Source organism: Mus pahari, chromosome 9 (assembly GCF_900095145.1).
Source record: "Mus pahari chromosome 9, PAHARI_EIJ_v1.1, whole genome shotgun sequence".
NCBI lineage: Eukaryota > Metazoa > Chordata > Mammalia > Rodentia > Muridae > Mus > Mus pahari.
The window spans coordinates 48,402,545-48,418,698 of NC_034598.1; the positions used below are offsets into that span (position 1 = coordinate 48,402,545).

The window sequence follows — 16,154 nt, forward strand, 5'->3', positions numbered from 1 at the left end:
TGTGCTGGGATTAGGAATGCCACACCACATCCGACCAAAAGCCTTCTTTTGCACTGCCTGTCAAGTTCGGAAATTTCCCAGTACTGGTTAAAATTTCCTCTTGACCCGCCTTCTTCACTCACCTGATTAGATGTTTACGAGTCGAAAGGCGGGGGATGGGTGTCACGGGTGTTGAGGTTCTATTGGTTGACGTGCACGCCTGTCAGAAGCTCTCTCTTCAATGGCTACTTATCCCGTCAATCTTCAAGGCTTCTCGTGTAGGTATTGGCTTGCGGCCTCGCCAATCCGGTCTCTCACTTGTGCTAGTTGGTGACAGTCCCTCAAAGCCCTCCTTTCTCCAGAAGATTGGCGGGCGAACGCTCGCACAGCCCACCCACCACGGTAGGCGGGTGATCTTGCGATTGGCTGGAGCCGCCCCGGCGAGGAGGAGGAGGAGGAGGCGAAGGGGGCAGGAGTTTGGTTGAGCTGCTGCTGTTTGTCTGTTCCACACAGGCTTGGGCCCGACGGGGGAGACGGAGCCCCAGGTACCGAGCTGATGGAGCCCACAAGGGTAGAGGCGGAGGTCCCGAGAGGAGCGCCGCCTGGCCTGTGGCAGAGGCGGGTCGGGCCGACGCCAGGGCTCCAGAGCCTCCTGGAGAGGGCAGAAGGGGCTGTCCCGCAGGCCTAGTGGGCGCCGAGGAGGTGATCGGCAGGGCTGGGAGCCGAACCTCTAGTTGGGAGGCGGCTGGGTTCTGGCTGTGGCCGCTCGGGGGCCGGGCGCGGGGACCCGGAGCCGGCGAGGACCAGGGCCGGCCTCGGGACTCTGAGCACCGCGGTGAGGAGGGAGGAGCTGGGGTCGGAGACCAGGCAGTGAGGAAGGGGAAGCCAGCCCACTTGGCAGGAGGTGTGGAGGGGACAGTGCTACGCCCAGCCCCGAGGGTAGCCGAGGCTGGGTCTCCAGAGACAGCCACTGTCGGGGCTCTTAGCCGAGAGAGGCATTCTTTTCAGGGAAAGTGACTGCTGAAAGGGGAACTAGGGGTACTGTGTTGTCGAGAGGGATTTGGTCTCAGTGAAGTAAATGAAGACTGTGTGACTGATCTAGAAGACCAAAGTGCTACCAGTTATGGGAACTTCTGGAATGATGGTGAGGGGAGGCTCTGTATCTTGGAAGTTCTTTACTCTTTTGTTCCTTTAGTGCTTGGGTGTGGTGATTTGAAGTTTGGGGTACTAAAGGAGAAGGGAGTGAAGACAAAGGTAAAATGATGTATTCCATGGCTCCTGGCAGCTCTGTGTTCAGCCCCCCTTACACTTTAGTTTACCCTGACTACCTCCTGTTTCCTTTAGGTTTGTGATTGTAGTCGTTGTTTTTCCTATTTCATATACTGTGAGAGAACTAAGAAATTTTGGGAGTGCTTTGCTCAGTCTTTCCCACTTCATAATGTGGTCTATGGTGACTAATCTTAACTTTTACCTAGAATTGAGGAACTCTGTCATTTGCATGGAAAGGGATAAAGCAATCCCCAGCCATTAAAAAATAAAAAGGACCATGTTTATTGAAACTTCTGTGAGACTTGCACTTGGGCATTTCCTAGATAGTTAATGGGACAGACTACCCATGCCAGGAACTGTGAGTGATATCCCCGAAGGGGTCTGGGGATGAGTTGAGAAGGTAGCTACCAGAAGGTTGGCACCATCCTTTCTTCTTTGTCCACTTATTCAGGAACTTTTGTGTGTGTGTGTGTGTGTGTGTGAGAGAGAGAGAGAGAGAGAGAGAGAGAGAGAGAGAGAGAGAGATTAGCTATTTAGGTCAAACCTTGAGGTGTTTAGAAAGACGGATTATAGAGAATGAAGATATCTTTAAATTATACTGTGTGTGTGTGTGTGGACACAGGTATTCAGGTGCATGCACACACACACACACACACACACACAGAGGGGTTTGCTAACCTGTTAAATTTTCTATAGATTGGACCCTATTGGTTTCTCCCTTAGGGTCCTACCTCCTCCTCCTCTTTCCTTTCTATACTAATGTTATTTATCACTGAATTTATTTTTTTGTTACTACGTAGTATATGCATATGTACCACATGCATGCAGGACCCCTCAGAGGTCAGAAAAGGTACTAGATCCGCTGGACAATTAGATGCCATGTTGGTGCTGGAAACTGAACACAGGTCTCTTACAAGAGCACTAAGTGCCGCCAAGCCATCTCAGTAACTTGTATCACTACATTTCTTAATTACCAAAGTAATAATACATATATTAAAGTGTTTAAGCTATACAGAAATATATAAAATCTGAGTCCTTCTACACATAGCTTATTTCATTTAGGACAATTAGAGGTATTAAATAATTCTAATCAAGAGCAGAATACTGTGGAAAGAATGAGACCATTATTTAGTGAACACATGAAAAAAACCCAAGCAAAGACAGGTTTTTTCATGTGCTCCTAAATGCTGTTCTCATTCTCTCCATGGCATTCTCTTGGATGATACTCTGCTATTTATTGTGTTCCCTTTGCCGTTCATATTGTCTTCTATCAAATTCAGAACAAACATGGAGCTGTCCTTTGAGTTATCATTTGCCTTCTTCAGTGTATAAACACAGCCGTGCACTGGGTAGTCTAGAAACTGCCCAAATGTATAAGCAAAATTTTTATAGGGAAACAATAAGGGAAATAATTTTGTTTAGTATAGTTGTTAGCATCTCTACTAGAGTGAAGAATCAGAAGCCCCATGTCCCACGTTCATCTGAATTTTCACAGTACTTGACTGTCTCTTCCTTATCTCAGGGAGATGGTAATGGTTCCAGAAGAGGGTCTTGTACCTGGCTTGGTATAGTGACCCAAGAAATTCCCATATTTCTCTGAATTTTAACTTGACTTTTTTGACTTTTTGAAGCCCTCTAATATGCGCATTGCAGGGTGTCCAGCAAAAACCTCAGTTTAGTCCCTCCCAGCTTTCTCACCTATACAGCCAATCCTGGAGAAAACTATTGGGATGTGTGTATGTGTGTTCACCCTCTGTAATCTTTGCCATCTTTAAACCTTGATCATATCCTGTCCTATTCTGTGTCTCTTTGTGAGTTTTTTTTTTTGTTTGGTTGGATTTTTTTTGGGGGGGGGATTGTTTTGCTTTTCCTATCTTCTCCTTAAAACCTTTCAAGAAAGGATCTGGAAGCTGGGCATGGTGGAACTTGCCTTTGATTCCAGCATTCAGGAGACTGAAGCAGCAGAGTTCAAGGCCAGGCTAAGCTATGTAGCAGACACTATCCCAAACAGTATCACTACTGTCCAAAAGATTTTTTTTTTTTAAATTTAGGGTCTACGATTGTAGCCTAGTGGTAGAATATATGATTAGCATTTACCAGATCCTAAGCACAAAGAGAATGAAAATAGAGGTTGTATTTGGAATTGCTAAAATTTAAGCTATAAATTATTCATAGTGACTTAAAATATCTCCCAAATTTACCGAAGTTTCTGCATATTTAGGAAGCTAAAGAGGCTTAGCAATGTCCAATTTCAAACACAGGCCTGGAGTTACAATAGTATACTGGGAGAAGAGGGCTTTCGTAGCCCCTTAAACATCGTGCCCTGTATCTTCTCTTACTTTACTTTACTTTAGTGGAGGTTGGCTTGTCTGTGTGTGTTAATATATTTGGCTTCTGGGAAGGAGCCACAGATCAGGTAGGAGAAGCAACAGACACCTACTTCCTAACCCTGAGACATTTCAGGTGGGAAGGGGATCAGTAGCACAGCTTGCCTTGCATGTGTGAGGCCAAATGGAACCGAAGTGTGAAACAGTGAACTTCAAGTAAGGAAATGCGATGGCCCTCTGAGAGGAAGGATGCCACAGACCATACTCTGCATACTCTTACTTCCCAAGAAAGTTTCAGGGAAGACTTAGTCATTGACTGAACAGTAACTGAATTGCTGAGTGAGGAAAGTACAGGTTTCTGGGCTAGAGTGGACTTTTCTTTTAGGGGTTGTGGATACCTGGCTGTCTGGTGGTGTGACCTTTATTTCTAAACTTGTTTCTCAAGGCCAGGGATAATGACCTAGAGCTTTTTTAAAAACTGCTTCTCAGGTGTGGTGGTGCATGCCCTTAATTCCAGCACTCTGGAGGCAGTCCTATCTCTGAATTTGAGGCCAGCCTGATCTACAAAAAGAATTCCAGGACTGCCAGGGCTATTACACAGAAAAGCCCTGTCTCAGAAAACAAACAAACAAAAACCTGCTTAACGTCACCTAAAACCTCAAAGAGGTTTGTTTTTAGGCACTAGGAGTTGCCTCAGTGTTACAGAGACACTGTGATTAGGCCATGGGAGACATAATAACGGGTGACAGGAAGAGCAGTTGGCCCATGTGAATTACAACAGTGCCGTGTGGGTGCGGTCACTCCATTGGAAGAGAACTGTTCTAAAACCTGTCAAGAACTCCCTAAACTTTACTGAGGTCTGTCCAGGGAGGAGTAGGTTGGGAAGAATTTCAGGAACACTTAATGAACTACTACTACTTCTCTGAAGATTTATAATTACATAAGGTTTTAGAAATCCCACTTTTTGAGGTTTAGCAGAGTAAATGGATATAACTCAGTGTGGTAAATACATGATAGAAATATGTTGCTGGTTGGGGAGATAGCTCTACAGGTAAAGAAAAGTATTGAAAGCTTGATGAGTGTTTGAGTCCCAGAGCGCACATTGTGGAAGGAGAAAGCCAACTCCCAGAGGCTGTCTTTTGACCTCCACAAAGGTACTGTGGCAGTCAATGTGCACATATGTGCACATATACACAGAAAATAAATGGTTTTAGTTTGTTATGTTTTGCTTTGCTTTGCTTTGCTTTGCTTTGCTTTGCTTTGCTTTGCTTTGCTGACAGGGTTTGTCTGTGTAGCCCTGGCTGTCCTGGAATTCACTTTTTAGATCCATCTCCCTGGCCCTTCAGTCTTGGTCTTAATTAGCTTTTTGGGGTAGTCTAGAGCAATGATGAATTTTACTATCATAAGAAGATAATTATGTAGTTTCACAAGTGACATTTATACTAAACCCTATAAGTTTGGGATTTTCTAAGTAGACAAATTAAGGAAGGTGTTCTAATCTTTCCCAAGTCAATAATTGGGAGTTAGCACTGCCGTGCTGATAAGCGATAAGCATGCTTTTTTACCTTTTGGAGAAACAAGGGGGAGTGGGGAGGAGGTGGAACTCTTAAGCCAGTGACTCACTGGATAATGTTGAATCAACAGTTAAAGAGCTGAGCTAAGTAGTGGAACTCAGTTGAAGATTTCAGTGATTTGGGTCTAAAGCAAGTGGAAGGGAAATGAAGGTATCTGTTGGCTTCTGCCCATCTTCCTTTAGTAAATCTCACATTGGCTCCAAAACTCACCGAGTCCTACAAATTGCCACAGTTCCCCTTTTGCCAACTATCCAGGTAGGGCTTGTTTAAGGCCTGCTACAGAGGAGTGATGGCAGTCCTGTCGGAGCAGTATGAGAATAGATCCCAGGAAGGCCTGCTCTCCTACGCTTTTCAGTTAGGAAAGTTTCCAGTTCCAAAGCAAGTACTTACCGGCGCTGAACTGAGACAGAAGCTCTATCTGGTGTACACTCATATTTGTATTTTGGTACCCTCACCAAAGTTATCATTCCTGATTCTTTGAGAAGTATAGTAGAGGGACTGGGGAGGTATCTCAGTGGGAAACATACTTTTGAAGACCTGATTTTGATCCCTAAAACAAAACAACAACAAAAAAAAAACCAAACCCATCACCTACATGTAATTCCAGGTCTGGCGAGGTGTAGAGATAAACAGATTACTGAGGCTCACTGTCCATCCTTCTGACCGAGCACAGTTGGTCAGCCAGAGAGAGACCCTGTTTCAAAAAATCAAATGGACAGTGCTGGAGAAACATCTCAGCATCCTCTGGTCATCATCAGCGCGTTTGCACACAAGCACAGAAGGATCTGGTGTGTCAGTGCCTTTAATCCCACCATTCAGGAGGCAGAGGCAGGCAAATCTGAGTTTGAAGCCAGCCTGGTCTACAATATGGTTTCCAGGCCAGCCAAGGCTGCATAGAGAAACCTTGTCTTCAGCAGCAACCAAGTACAGTAGAGCTGGATGTGGTTGGCTTACATCTATAATCCCAGCATCTGAGCAGCTAAAACAAGAGGATCACCACAAGTATAAGTCTATCTTGTCCCCAAAAATGTTTAAAACAAAATACAGTGGAGGGAGGCCAAGTGATGTGATGTATGTCTGTAATCCCAGCACATTGAAGACAAAAGCAAATAGAGTTTGAGTTGAAGACCAACCTAGGATACACAGCCACAGTCAAATAATAATAATAATAATAATAATAATAATAATAATAATAATAATAATAATAATAATAATAATAATATAGGAAGAGGAGGAGGAAGGCAGGCAGGCAAGCATGGTAATATAAAATGGGCAGAAATACTGTTCAGCTGGCTATACTGAATGCCTGAAAGTTAACTAACTTTTATGAGCCTCTGTTTTCTCACCTGTAAAGTGGAAATGGAGTATTTGACATACGGACTGACTTTTAGCTGACTGACTGACCTTACAGGACTGACATTTCAGACTGGGCAGAGTGTGGTGGCCATGTACTGGGAACTCTGTTTACTGGCAGATGATAGACCTCCAGAAGTTTTACATAGATTTAGTGTACTGAGTTGAAGCAAGTTATGGGGGCCTAAGGAATGCAGTCTTCCTCTAGTTGGAACTGACAGGCTAACAACCTTTCCTGTTATTTGGACTTTGCAGTGGTGCTTGGAGAACTTCCTCCTGTGTCCCTGCCCAGTGGGATGACCTATGGACAGACCTCAGTCCTCTCAAGTTAGCAGGTGTTTCCTAAGCCGCTCCTGTCTGTGAGGCTGCCCTTTCTTTTTGGTCTTGCAGTGTAACTTTGGCTGGGCAAGAACTCAGTAGGCTAGGTTGACTGTCAATTTTTATGTTTTCAGACAAGGTCTAACTATGTAGCCTTTGCTGGCCCTGGTCTCTCAGATATCCTCACCAGTGCTAGAATTAAAGGTGGGTGCCTTCACACCCTGCCTTTTAAATTTGTGATGACACCCTTGCTCCGCCCCCTGAGTGCTGAGATCCTAGATCGGCATCACTACCCTCAGCTTTGTGTGTGTTGGCCTTGAACTCAGCAGTCCTAAGTACTGTGATTACCTGCTTGGCCCTGTAGGCCCTGCTCAGCTGCTCTTTAGGAAGTTAAGTCTTCTGGCCTCCGTTGAAGGTGGGGATGAGGACACTGCTGCTGTGCTTTGGTTTGCTTCCTTGCCTCTGAGGCCTGAGAGCCTGTTTGGAGGTTCTGGCAGGCAGCATATACCCTTGACTGAAAAAGAGTCCTCTCTCCAGGAAGGCTGTTTGTTCTTTAGAAGGGACAAACCTTTAGCTGTGTAGAAGGAAGGTGACACCCAGCTAGCCAGCCATAGCCAAATCAACCCTCAAGGTTACAGCCCAATTGCTGGTACCTTTCTTTTGTTTTGTTTTGTTTTTTAATTTAAGTGGATCATTTGCCCATTGTCAACTCTTAGTTAAAAAAAAAAATCAGTTGGGAATGTTGGTGAAGACCTATGTCAACACCCTGAGGCAGGGCAGCTTGGGCTACAGCTACACGGCTCTATAATTTTAGTAGCAAGGTTGAGGGCTCTCCTGCTCCTGGGATGCTCTGTAGTAAGTTCTCACCTAAACATCTAAAAGTGTTTCAGTAGCACTGATAGCTATAGGCTGGCCAGAGACAGCTTCATTCCACCCCTCTGATTTCAAGATCATTATTGTTGTATAGCCCACAGTTTGAGGAAGACTGCACAGTTGGTAAAGAAGCAAAATAGTTCTGATTTGCAGTAATAGTTTTCAGATTTCTTGGACAATTGTGAAAACTGTCTGTCCATATTTATAGATGTACACACATATCCATGTAGGAGCCAGACTAGTGTGGAACTTGCTGTGTAGACCAGCCTGGTCTCAAACTCAAGAGTCACCTGTATTTGCCTCCTAAATGTCCAATATCACACCCAGCCAGAGTGTGAGTCTTTAGAACAGTAGCGGGAAGGCAGCAAGATGGCTCATCAGGTAAGGATACATGTCCATCTCTGGAACCCATGTAGTAGAGGGAGAGAGCAAGCTCATGCAGCTGCCTTCTGACCTCCACACACACACACTTAATGATTCTGCAAGTCAGGACGATTAGGACTGTTGGTATAGCGTCCATAGGGCACAGTCATCTGTGAGTCCGTGGCTCCTCTGCTTCAACCCTCTGCTAATCCTATTTACCCTCACCTTCATTCCCCTATTTCTTTTTTCATATCTTGGGTGCTTTGCAGGAATATAATAATAGTTAATATATGTAAATGTTAAATATAAATATGGGGTAGCATCAAGACACCAGAAAAAAAAAAATCATAGTATGGTGCTCAGCACCTGAAATTCTATCAGATGGAGGCCAGCCTAGGCTACATATTAAGCATCAAGCCAACTATGTAGTGAGATCTTATCTAAGAAAACTAAGGGCTCGGCAGTAAAATACTTGCCTGCCTAGCTTGTGAAAATCCTCAGAACCATCCAGTCAGTCAGTAAATCAATCAGTAAGAGGAGGAGAAAACACACACACACACACCCCAGTCTCATACTAGTGTACCTGTGGTTGGACAGGCCAGCTAAAGTTTGCTGTGATTCAGGGGAAAGCTTTGAAGATGTGGCAGGAATTAAAGACTCCTTTTCAGTCTCCATTTCAGCTCCCTTGCTCCCTTGCTAGTCACACTCTGGTAGAACAATCTTTATTGCAGATGCAGTTCTTTGTGTGTATAGGTGATTGGGAGGAGTAGGCAGGGTGGGCCTTAAGCTAATGATGGATCCTCCTGCCTAGCCTCCTGAATGCTGGGATTGCAGGTACACAGCACCATGCTTGCCCAGAAGCAGTTCTTGTTTTGCTCTTGACCACTCTTACTGAAGGTCAGCTGTGTAGGACCTTATCAGAACTATGAGTAACCTTTCAATGTGGTATAGTTAATTACCAGAGCCAAGTTTTTTGCCCTGGCTGCCCTGGAACTTACTTCGTAGACCAGGCTGGCCTCGAACTCAGAAATCTGCCTGCTCTGCCTCCCGAGTGCTGGGATTAAAGGTGTGCGCCATCCAGAGCCAAGTTTTAGAAACAAGGAAATGAGATTCTGTTCTTGTTCTAAAAAGTGATTGTGCACACCTGTAACCACAAGGCTCAGAGGAAGAGGCAGGGAGATCACAGTAATTTCAAGGCTAGCCTGGTCTATATGGTGAGTCCCAAGCCAGCAACTACTATTTGATGAGTCGCTGTCTCAGAAAACCAGAATAAACTTGGCATAAGGTACTTGAGGGCCTGCAGGTCTAGCACTTCAGTGGGAGTGGGTGAGGCAAAAGGATCAGGAGTTCAAGTCACTCTGAGCTATCTAGACCCTGTTAAAGAAACCTTATTGAGTTTGGTAGTCCTTTTCTCTGATCCTAGCACTCGGGAAGCTGAGGCAGGAAAATTGTCACAGGTTTAAAGCCAACCTGGACTATATACCAATATTTTTAGACCATCTCATAAAACAAAACAATGATTTTTTAAAAATGCAGTTTTAATGGAACTGTGTCTAATTTCATGTTTTTTCTTTACAGGACTGTTGAGGCCTGGAAGTCCCTCCCCTTCCCCTTCCCCCTTTGCCGCTTTGTGGCATTCCCCTCCCTCTACCTTCTCCTACTTTGATAACCTGGCTATGACTAGCAGAAGTACAGCCAGGCCCAATGGGCAACCCCAGGCCAGCAAGATATGCCAGTTCAAATTGGTCCTGCTGGGGGAGTCTGCGGTGGGGAAGTCTAGCCTGGTGTTACGTTTTGTCAAAGGACAGTTCCATGAATACCAGGAAAGTACCATTGGAGGTGAGTGCTTAGTGGGAAGGTTCAGCACTTAGTAGGGCTTGGAAAGAACATCTGGGACATGACTTTAGAACTGACTCTCAGGATGGGTTTTTAATCCCAGAAATGAAAAATGCAGGAAGATTAGGTATTCAAGGCCATTCTTAACAATAGAGTTTGAGGCCAGCCTGGCCTATGTGAGGCCCTGACACAGTTAAAAAGCAAAGTCAGGCTGAGCATGGTGACGCACGCCTTTAGTCCCAGCAGTCTGGGGTGTTCGAGGCCAGCCTGGTCTATAGAGTGAATTCCAGAACAGCCAGGGCAACAGAGAAACCCTGTTTTTAAAAAGAAAAAAAAAAAGAGAGTAGGGTTAGACACTTCTTTAAATTCCCCCGAGATAGGGTTTCTTGTGTAGCCTTGGCTGTCCTAGAATTCACTATGTAGACTAAGCTGGCCTTGAACTCACAAACACCAGCGTGAATCTGCCTCCTGGAGTACTGGGTTAAGGGTTTATGCCACCACCGCTACCCAGCATGCACCACCAATTTTACTTAATAACTTGCTTAAGTCTGTATTAGAACCCTTTCTAAACATTTTCCTGGGGATGCTAGAGAGATGGCTCGGTGGTTAAGGGAGCTTGCTGTTCTTTTCGAAGATCTGAATTCCTAGTGTCCACATAAGGTGGGCAGTTCACAACTACCTGTAATCCCAGAAGTCAAACCAGGGGGTCTCATACCTCTTCTGGCTTCTATAGGTATCTGTATTCACATGCATATACCCATACATTGCACACAAATATATGGTAAATCTTTTTTCTTTTTAAATAAAATTAATCATTTTACTGGAAAAAAATATGAGTCAACAAGATGACTTAGAAGTAAAGGTGCTTGCTGTACTAACTTGAAGATGTGAGTTCAGTCCCTAGACTCGTGGAAGGAGAGAGCCAGTTCCACAGAGCTGCTCTCTGACCTCCACATGCGCATCTTAGAAGTGTGTTATTCTAGTACCTGCCACCAGATCTTAAAATCCTGTGGGATTTGTTTGTTTGAGATGGAGACTCAAGTAGGCCAGACCGGTATAGCAAGAATGAATGACCTTGTCTGTCTGTCTGTCTGTCTGTCTGTCTCTCTCTCTCTCTCTTTCTTTCTTTCATGTATGTATGTATGTACACCATAGTTGTACAGATGGTTTTGAGCCTTCATGTGGTTGTTGGGAATTGAATTTTTAAGACCTCTGCTTGCTCTGGTCAGCCCCAGCTAGCTCCAGTCAACTCCGCTCCCTCAGTCCCTGCTTGCTCCGGCCCAGAGATTTATTATTTACATAAGTACACTGTAGCTGACTTCAGACCAGAAGAGGGCGTCAGATCTCATTACAGATGGTTGTGAGCCACCATGAGTTTGCTGGAATTTGAACTCGGGACCTTTGGAAGAGCAGTCAGGGCTTTTAACCACTGAGCCATCTCGTCAGCCCCAGTCTTGTCTTTCTGATCCTCCTCCCTCTACCTCCCAATTGCTCAGATATACAGGTGTGTTGGACCCTGAAAATCTAATTTTTAAAAGTTACTGTTTTTATTGCTTATTTGACTTTTTTTTTTTTTGGTTTTTCGAGACAGGGTTTCTCTGTATAGCCCTGGCTGTCCTGGAACTCACTTTGTAGACCAGGCTGGCCTCGAACTCAGAAATCCGCCTGCCTCTGCCTCCCGAGTGCCAGGATTAAAGGCGTGCGCCACCACGCCTGGCCTTATTTGACTTTTTATATATAATTTATATGTTTATGTGTTTTGACTGTGTGAGCATGTTGGATCCCCTGGAACTGGACTTAAAGATAGTTGTGAGCTGCCTCGGGAGTATTGGGAATTGAGCCCAGGCCCTGTGGCCGAGCAGCCAGTGCTCCTTACCTCTGTGCCATTTCTGTAGGCCTTATTCAACTTTTAAGAAAGATTCATTTCTAGTGTGTGTGTGTGTGAGTGTTTTGCCTGCATGTATGTATGTATGTATGTGTACCATATGTGTGCCTGGTGCTTGCAGAGGACATCAGATCCCTGGATTTGGAATGATGGATGGTTGTGAACTGCCATGTGGGGGCTGGCAACTGAAACTTGGTCCTGTATAAGAACCAGTGCTTTTGACCAGTGAGTCCTCCTGCCAGAGATCTACCTGCCTCTACCTCCCTAGTGTTGGGATTAAAGACACACCACCACCATGCGTGACTCCTTGTAATTCTTTTTGTTTGTCTGAATGTTTTTTATGGTTATAGATTTATTATTTGGGGTATATGAATATTTTTCTCATTTGCATATTTGTGCACTATGTGTGTCTGGTGCTTACTAGGTTAGAAGAGGATGTTGGATCCCCTGGAGGATGAATCGCATGTTGTGAGCCGCTGTGTAGGTGCTTGGAATCAAACTCTGACAAAGCAACAAGTGCTCTTGACTGCCAAGCCAACTCTCCACCTTCCTCCTCCTACTTCTTGGTGTGACTCTGTCTGATACTTACTGCCTCTTTTTTTTTTTTTTTTTTTAAAGATAGAGTTTCTTTATGTAGCCCTAGCTGTTCTGGAACTCACTATGTAGACCAGGCTACCCTCAAACTTAAAGAGATCCACCTACCTCTGCCTTTCTAGTGCTGGGATTTTTTTTTGTTTGTTTGTTTTTCAAGACAGGGTTTCTCTGTATAGCCCTGGCTGTCCTGGAACTCACTCTGTAGACCAGGCTGGCCTTGAACTCAGAAATCCACCTTCCTCTGCCTCTGCTAGGATTAAAGGTGTGCGCCACCACGCCAGGCTCTAGTGCTGGGATTAAAGGAATGCACTATCACCATTCAGCTTGGAGACTCTTAAGTGAATAAATGAACAAATCTAAGGGTTCGTTTGGCCCAGCCTGGCTTCAAACTTGCTTAGTCAAGTATGACCTTGAACTCCTGAGCCTCTGGCCTATACTCAAAAACATTCAGAAGCCATCTTGATCCTGCTTCAAATGTTACATGAATGGAGATCACTAAACCTGTAGCTGATGGGCCTTGGTGGCAGCTGGTCTTGGGATGTGCAGAGGTAACATGAAGGGGAGTGGGATCTTCCAGTCTTTCGTCCCACTTACAACTTGTTCATTTTCTCCTTCGTAGCGGCCTTCCTCACCCAGTCGGTGTGTCTAGATGACACAACAGTCAAGTTTGAGATCTGGGACACGGCTGGGCAGGAGCGGTACCACAGTTTAGCCCCTATGTACTACAGGGGTGCCCAGGCAGCAATCGTGGTCTATGATATTACTAATCAGGTAAGTGGGCTAAGGAAACTGTTCACTGAGCTTCATAGATATTAAATTAGGTGGGGAGAGGAAAGAGTTCTTAAATAGCAAGATAAAAGTACCAACTATGCTTTCAAGCACTAAGCCACAGGATGCAGGGTGTCAGAGACCATGATTTCAGAGGGAAGGAGAGGTGTGGGGCTGAGACGGTGGTGATTGTGGATTAGCACTCATTCCAGCACATTCTCTCTCTCTCTCATGTTTTCCCAGGAAACGTTTGCTCGGGCAAAGACATGGGTAAAGGAACTACAGCGGCAAGCCAGCCCTAGCATTGTTATTGCCTTGGCAGGGAACAAAGCTGACCTTGCCAACAAGCGCATGGTGGAATATGAAGTAAGGTGGCCTACAGAATCCCTAGCATGCTTGGTCTGTATGTGGGACCTCTTTTTCCCAGTCTCCTGAAATGTTCATGTGAGGCTTTCATTCTCTCCTTTCCTAGTTGTATACCAGATTAGATACAGCAACAGTGTGACCAAACGGCAGCCAACAGATTTTAAAGTAATCAGAAGAAAGTTCCAGATCCCAGGAGTAGGGAAATACCAGTTGTAGGGTGCCAGGGTGAAACAGGAAGCAGGAAATAGTTAGATCTGAGGTAAGGAACTGTTGACACACCATAGCCCAAAGACCCTGTCAGTTTACCCTGCTCCACTGGGGCCGGGCGGGGTGGCGCACGCCTTTAATCCCAGCACTCGGGAGGCAGAGGCAGGCGGATTTCTGTGTTCAAGACCAGCCTGGTCTACAAAGTGAGTTCCAGGATTGCCACAGCTATACAGAGAAACCCTGTTTCGAAAAACAAAGCAAAACAAAACAAAAAAGATTCTTCACCCTGGGGAAGTGGTTCCGGTGGTAAAGTGCTCGTGTGGCAAGTGTGAAGACTTGGATTCCCAGCACTCAATTAAAAAGGCGTGGTAAGGCTGCACCTGCCTGCAGTCTCAGTGCTGGGGATGTCTCCAGGGCTTACTGGCCAGTCTCTCTAGCTAAAACAGAGTAGATGCTTCAAGTTCATTGAGAGAGGTTATCTTAAAAGGCAATAAGGCAGGGGTTAGTAAGATATCTACAGGTAAAGGTGGGGCCTGAGTTCAGTCCTTGAAATCTACATAAAGAAGGAAGGAAAGAGCTGACTTCACCCTTGACTCTGACCTCTATAAGCATACCATGGCTTTCAGCCATGCACACACACACACACATGTGTGCATACACACAAACAGTTGTTGTTTGTGCCCTGGACCACCTGCTTCCTGACCCTACCTGCCCTTGGGGGTTGGAAGTGAGGTGGTGTGGAATCAACAACACAGACTGAGACTTCGGCAGCAAGCTCATCTGAACTGCTGCAAGCTCCTTTAACACCCTCCACTCGTGTCCCATTGGTCCCCAAAACAGCAGTTCCTGATTGGCTGACATCATTTACATAAATAATCCTTGGTCTCTCAGGCGGTCCTCAATTAGGTCCTCCTGCAGGAGATGCCTTTGCAGCTGCGTGGCCCCAGTATTTATACGGAGGTGGCTATGCCGTTCCTCCTACAAACAATAAATTGAAAAGAATAAAAAAGAAAGAAACCAAATAAGATGAACGGTAGTTGAGGAAGATACCCAAAGTCAACCTCTGTCCTCTACATGCACATCTGGATCTGTGAACACACACAGATTCCTGACATCTCTGTTGAATTTAGTGGGCATGGATTTACCTTGATGGGAATCATTACTATGTTATGGGTCCAGGGCTATATATAAAGTATGTATTATATATTATATACCAGGGTCCTTATATAAAAGGTCATTAAAAGGAGAGTACATAAAATATTCCTTCACTCTAGAGTACTACATGGGAATATAAAAGCAATGCTACTTTCATCCCTTTTAGGAGGCTCAGGCATATGCAGATGACAACAGCTTATTATTTATGGAGACTTCAGCTAAGACTGCTATGAATGTGAATGATCTCTTCCTGGCAATAGGTAAGATCAGAGTGGTCTGAAGTCTTCTTTTTCTCCTTGTAGGTAAAGTTTTCATTAACCCAAAATGAAGGATAAAGTTTTATAAATTCCTGTAGGTGTGGGGCTGGAGATGGAGTACAGTTGTACAATACTTGCATAGGAGATGGAAGGCCCAACACTGCCAAGAAGCAAAACAAGAAAAACTTAATCCTAAAGTTAGACATGGTACTACATGCTTATCATTCAGCACTTGGGAGGCCAAAACAGGAGGATTGCCACAAGTCTGAAACTAATTGCACTATATAATAAGTGTTAGGCAGTGGTCCTCAACCTTCCTAATGCTGCAGCCCTTTAATATAGTTCATCATGTTGTGATGGCCCCAAACCTTAAAATGATGTTGTTTCAACTTGGGCAGCAGAAGCCAGTAGATCTCTTGTGAGTTCGAGGCCAGCTGGGTCGATGTAATGAATTCCTGGTCAGATAGAGAGACCCTGTCTTAAGAAAAAAGAAAGGGGGCTGGCAAGATGGCTAAGCAGGTAAGAGCACTGACTGCTCTTCTGAAGGTCCTGAGTTTAAATCCCAGCAACCACATGATGGCTCACAACCACCCATAATGAGATCTGATGCCCTCTTCTGGAGTGTCTGACGACAACTACTGTGTACTTATGTATAATAATAAATCTTTGGGCTGGAGCAAGCAGGGACTAAGCAAGCAGGGACTGAGCGAGCAGAGTTGACCGAAGTGAGGGAGGTCCAACAAGAGCAAGCAGAGGTACTAAAAATTCAATTTCCAACAACCTCATGAAGGCTCACAACCTCATCTGTACAGCTACAGTGTACTCATATACATAAAATAAATAAATCTTTTTTTAAAAATAAAAAATGAGCCGGGCGTGGTGGCTCACGCCTTTAATCCCAGCACTTGGGAGGCAGAGGCAGGCGGATTTTTGAGTTCGAGGCCAGCCTGGTCTACAAAGTGAGTTCCAGGACAGCCAGGGCTATTCAGAAAAACCCTGTCTTGAAAAACCAAAATAAATAAATAAATAA

The 16,154-nt window shown here is 44.9% G+C and overlaps 1 protein-coding gene across 2 annotated transcripts in view; it reads left to right on the forward strand.

Moving 5' to 3' along the window:
* Nucleotides 1-444: 444 nt before the first annotated feature.
* Nucleotides 445-16,154, forward strand: part of Rab5b (RAB5B, member RAS oncogene family) — a 19,189-nt gene continuing 3,479 nt past the window's right edge. The window contains exons 1-5 of one of the 2 annotated variants that reach the window (XM_021205093.2): nt 445-524; nt 9,635-9,895; nt 12,991-13,142; nt 13,383-13,505; nt 15,034-15,127. In XM_021205093.2, coding sequence (XP_021060752.1) covers nt 9,733-9,895; nt 12,991-13,142; nt 13,383-13,505; nt 15,034-15,127 — 532 coding nt within the window. In that variant the 5' untranslated portion in view covers nt 445-524; nt 9,635-9,732. Of the gene's footprint in view, nt 525-551; nt 682-9,634; nt 9,896-12,990; nt 13,143-13,382; nt 13,506-15,033; nt 15,128-16,154 lie in introns of those variants that run through there. The other variant, XM_029542454.1, reaches the window with a different exon arrangement.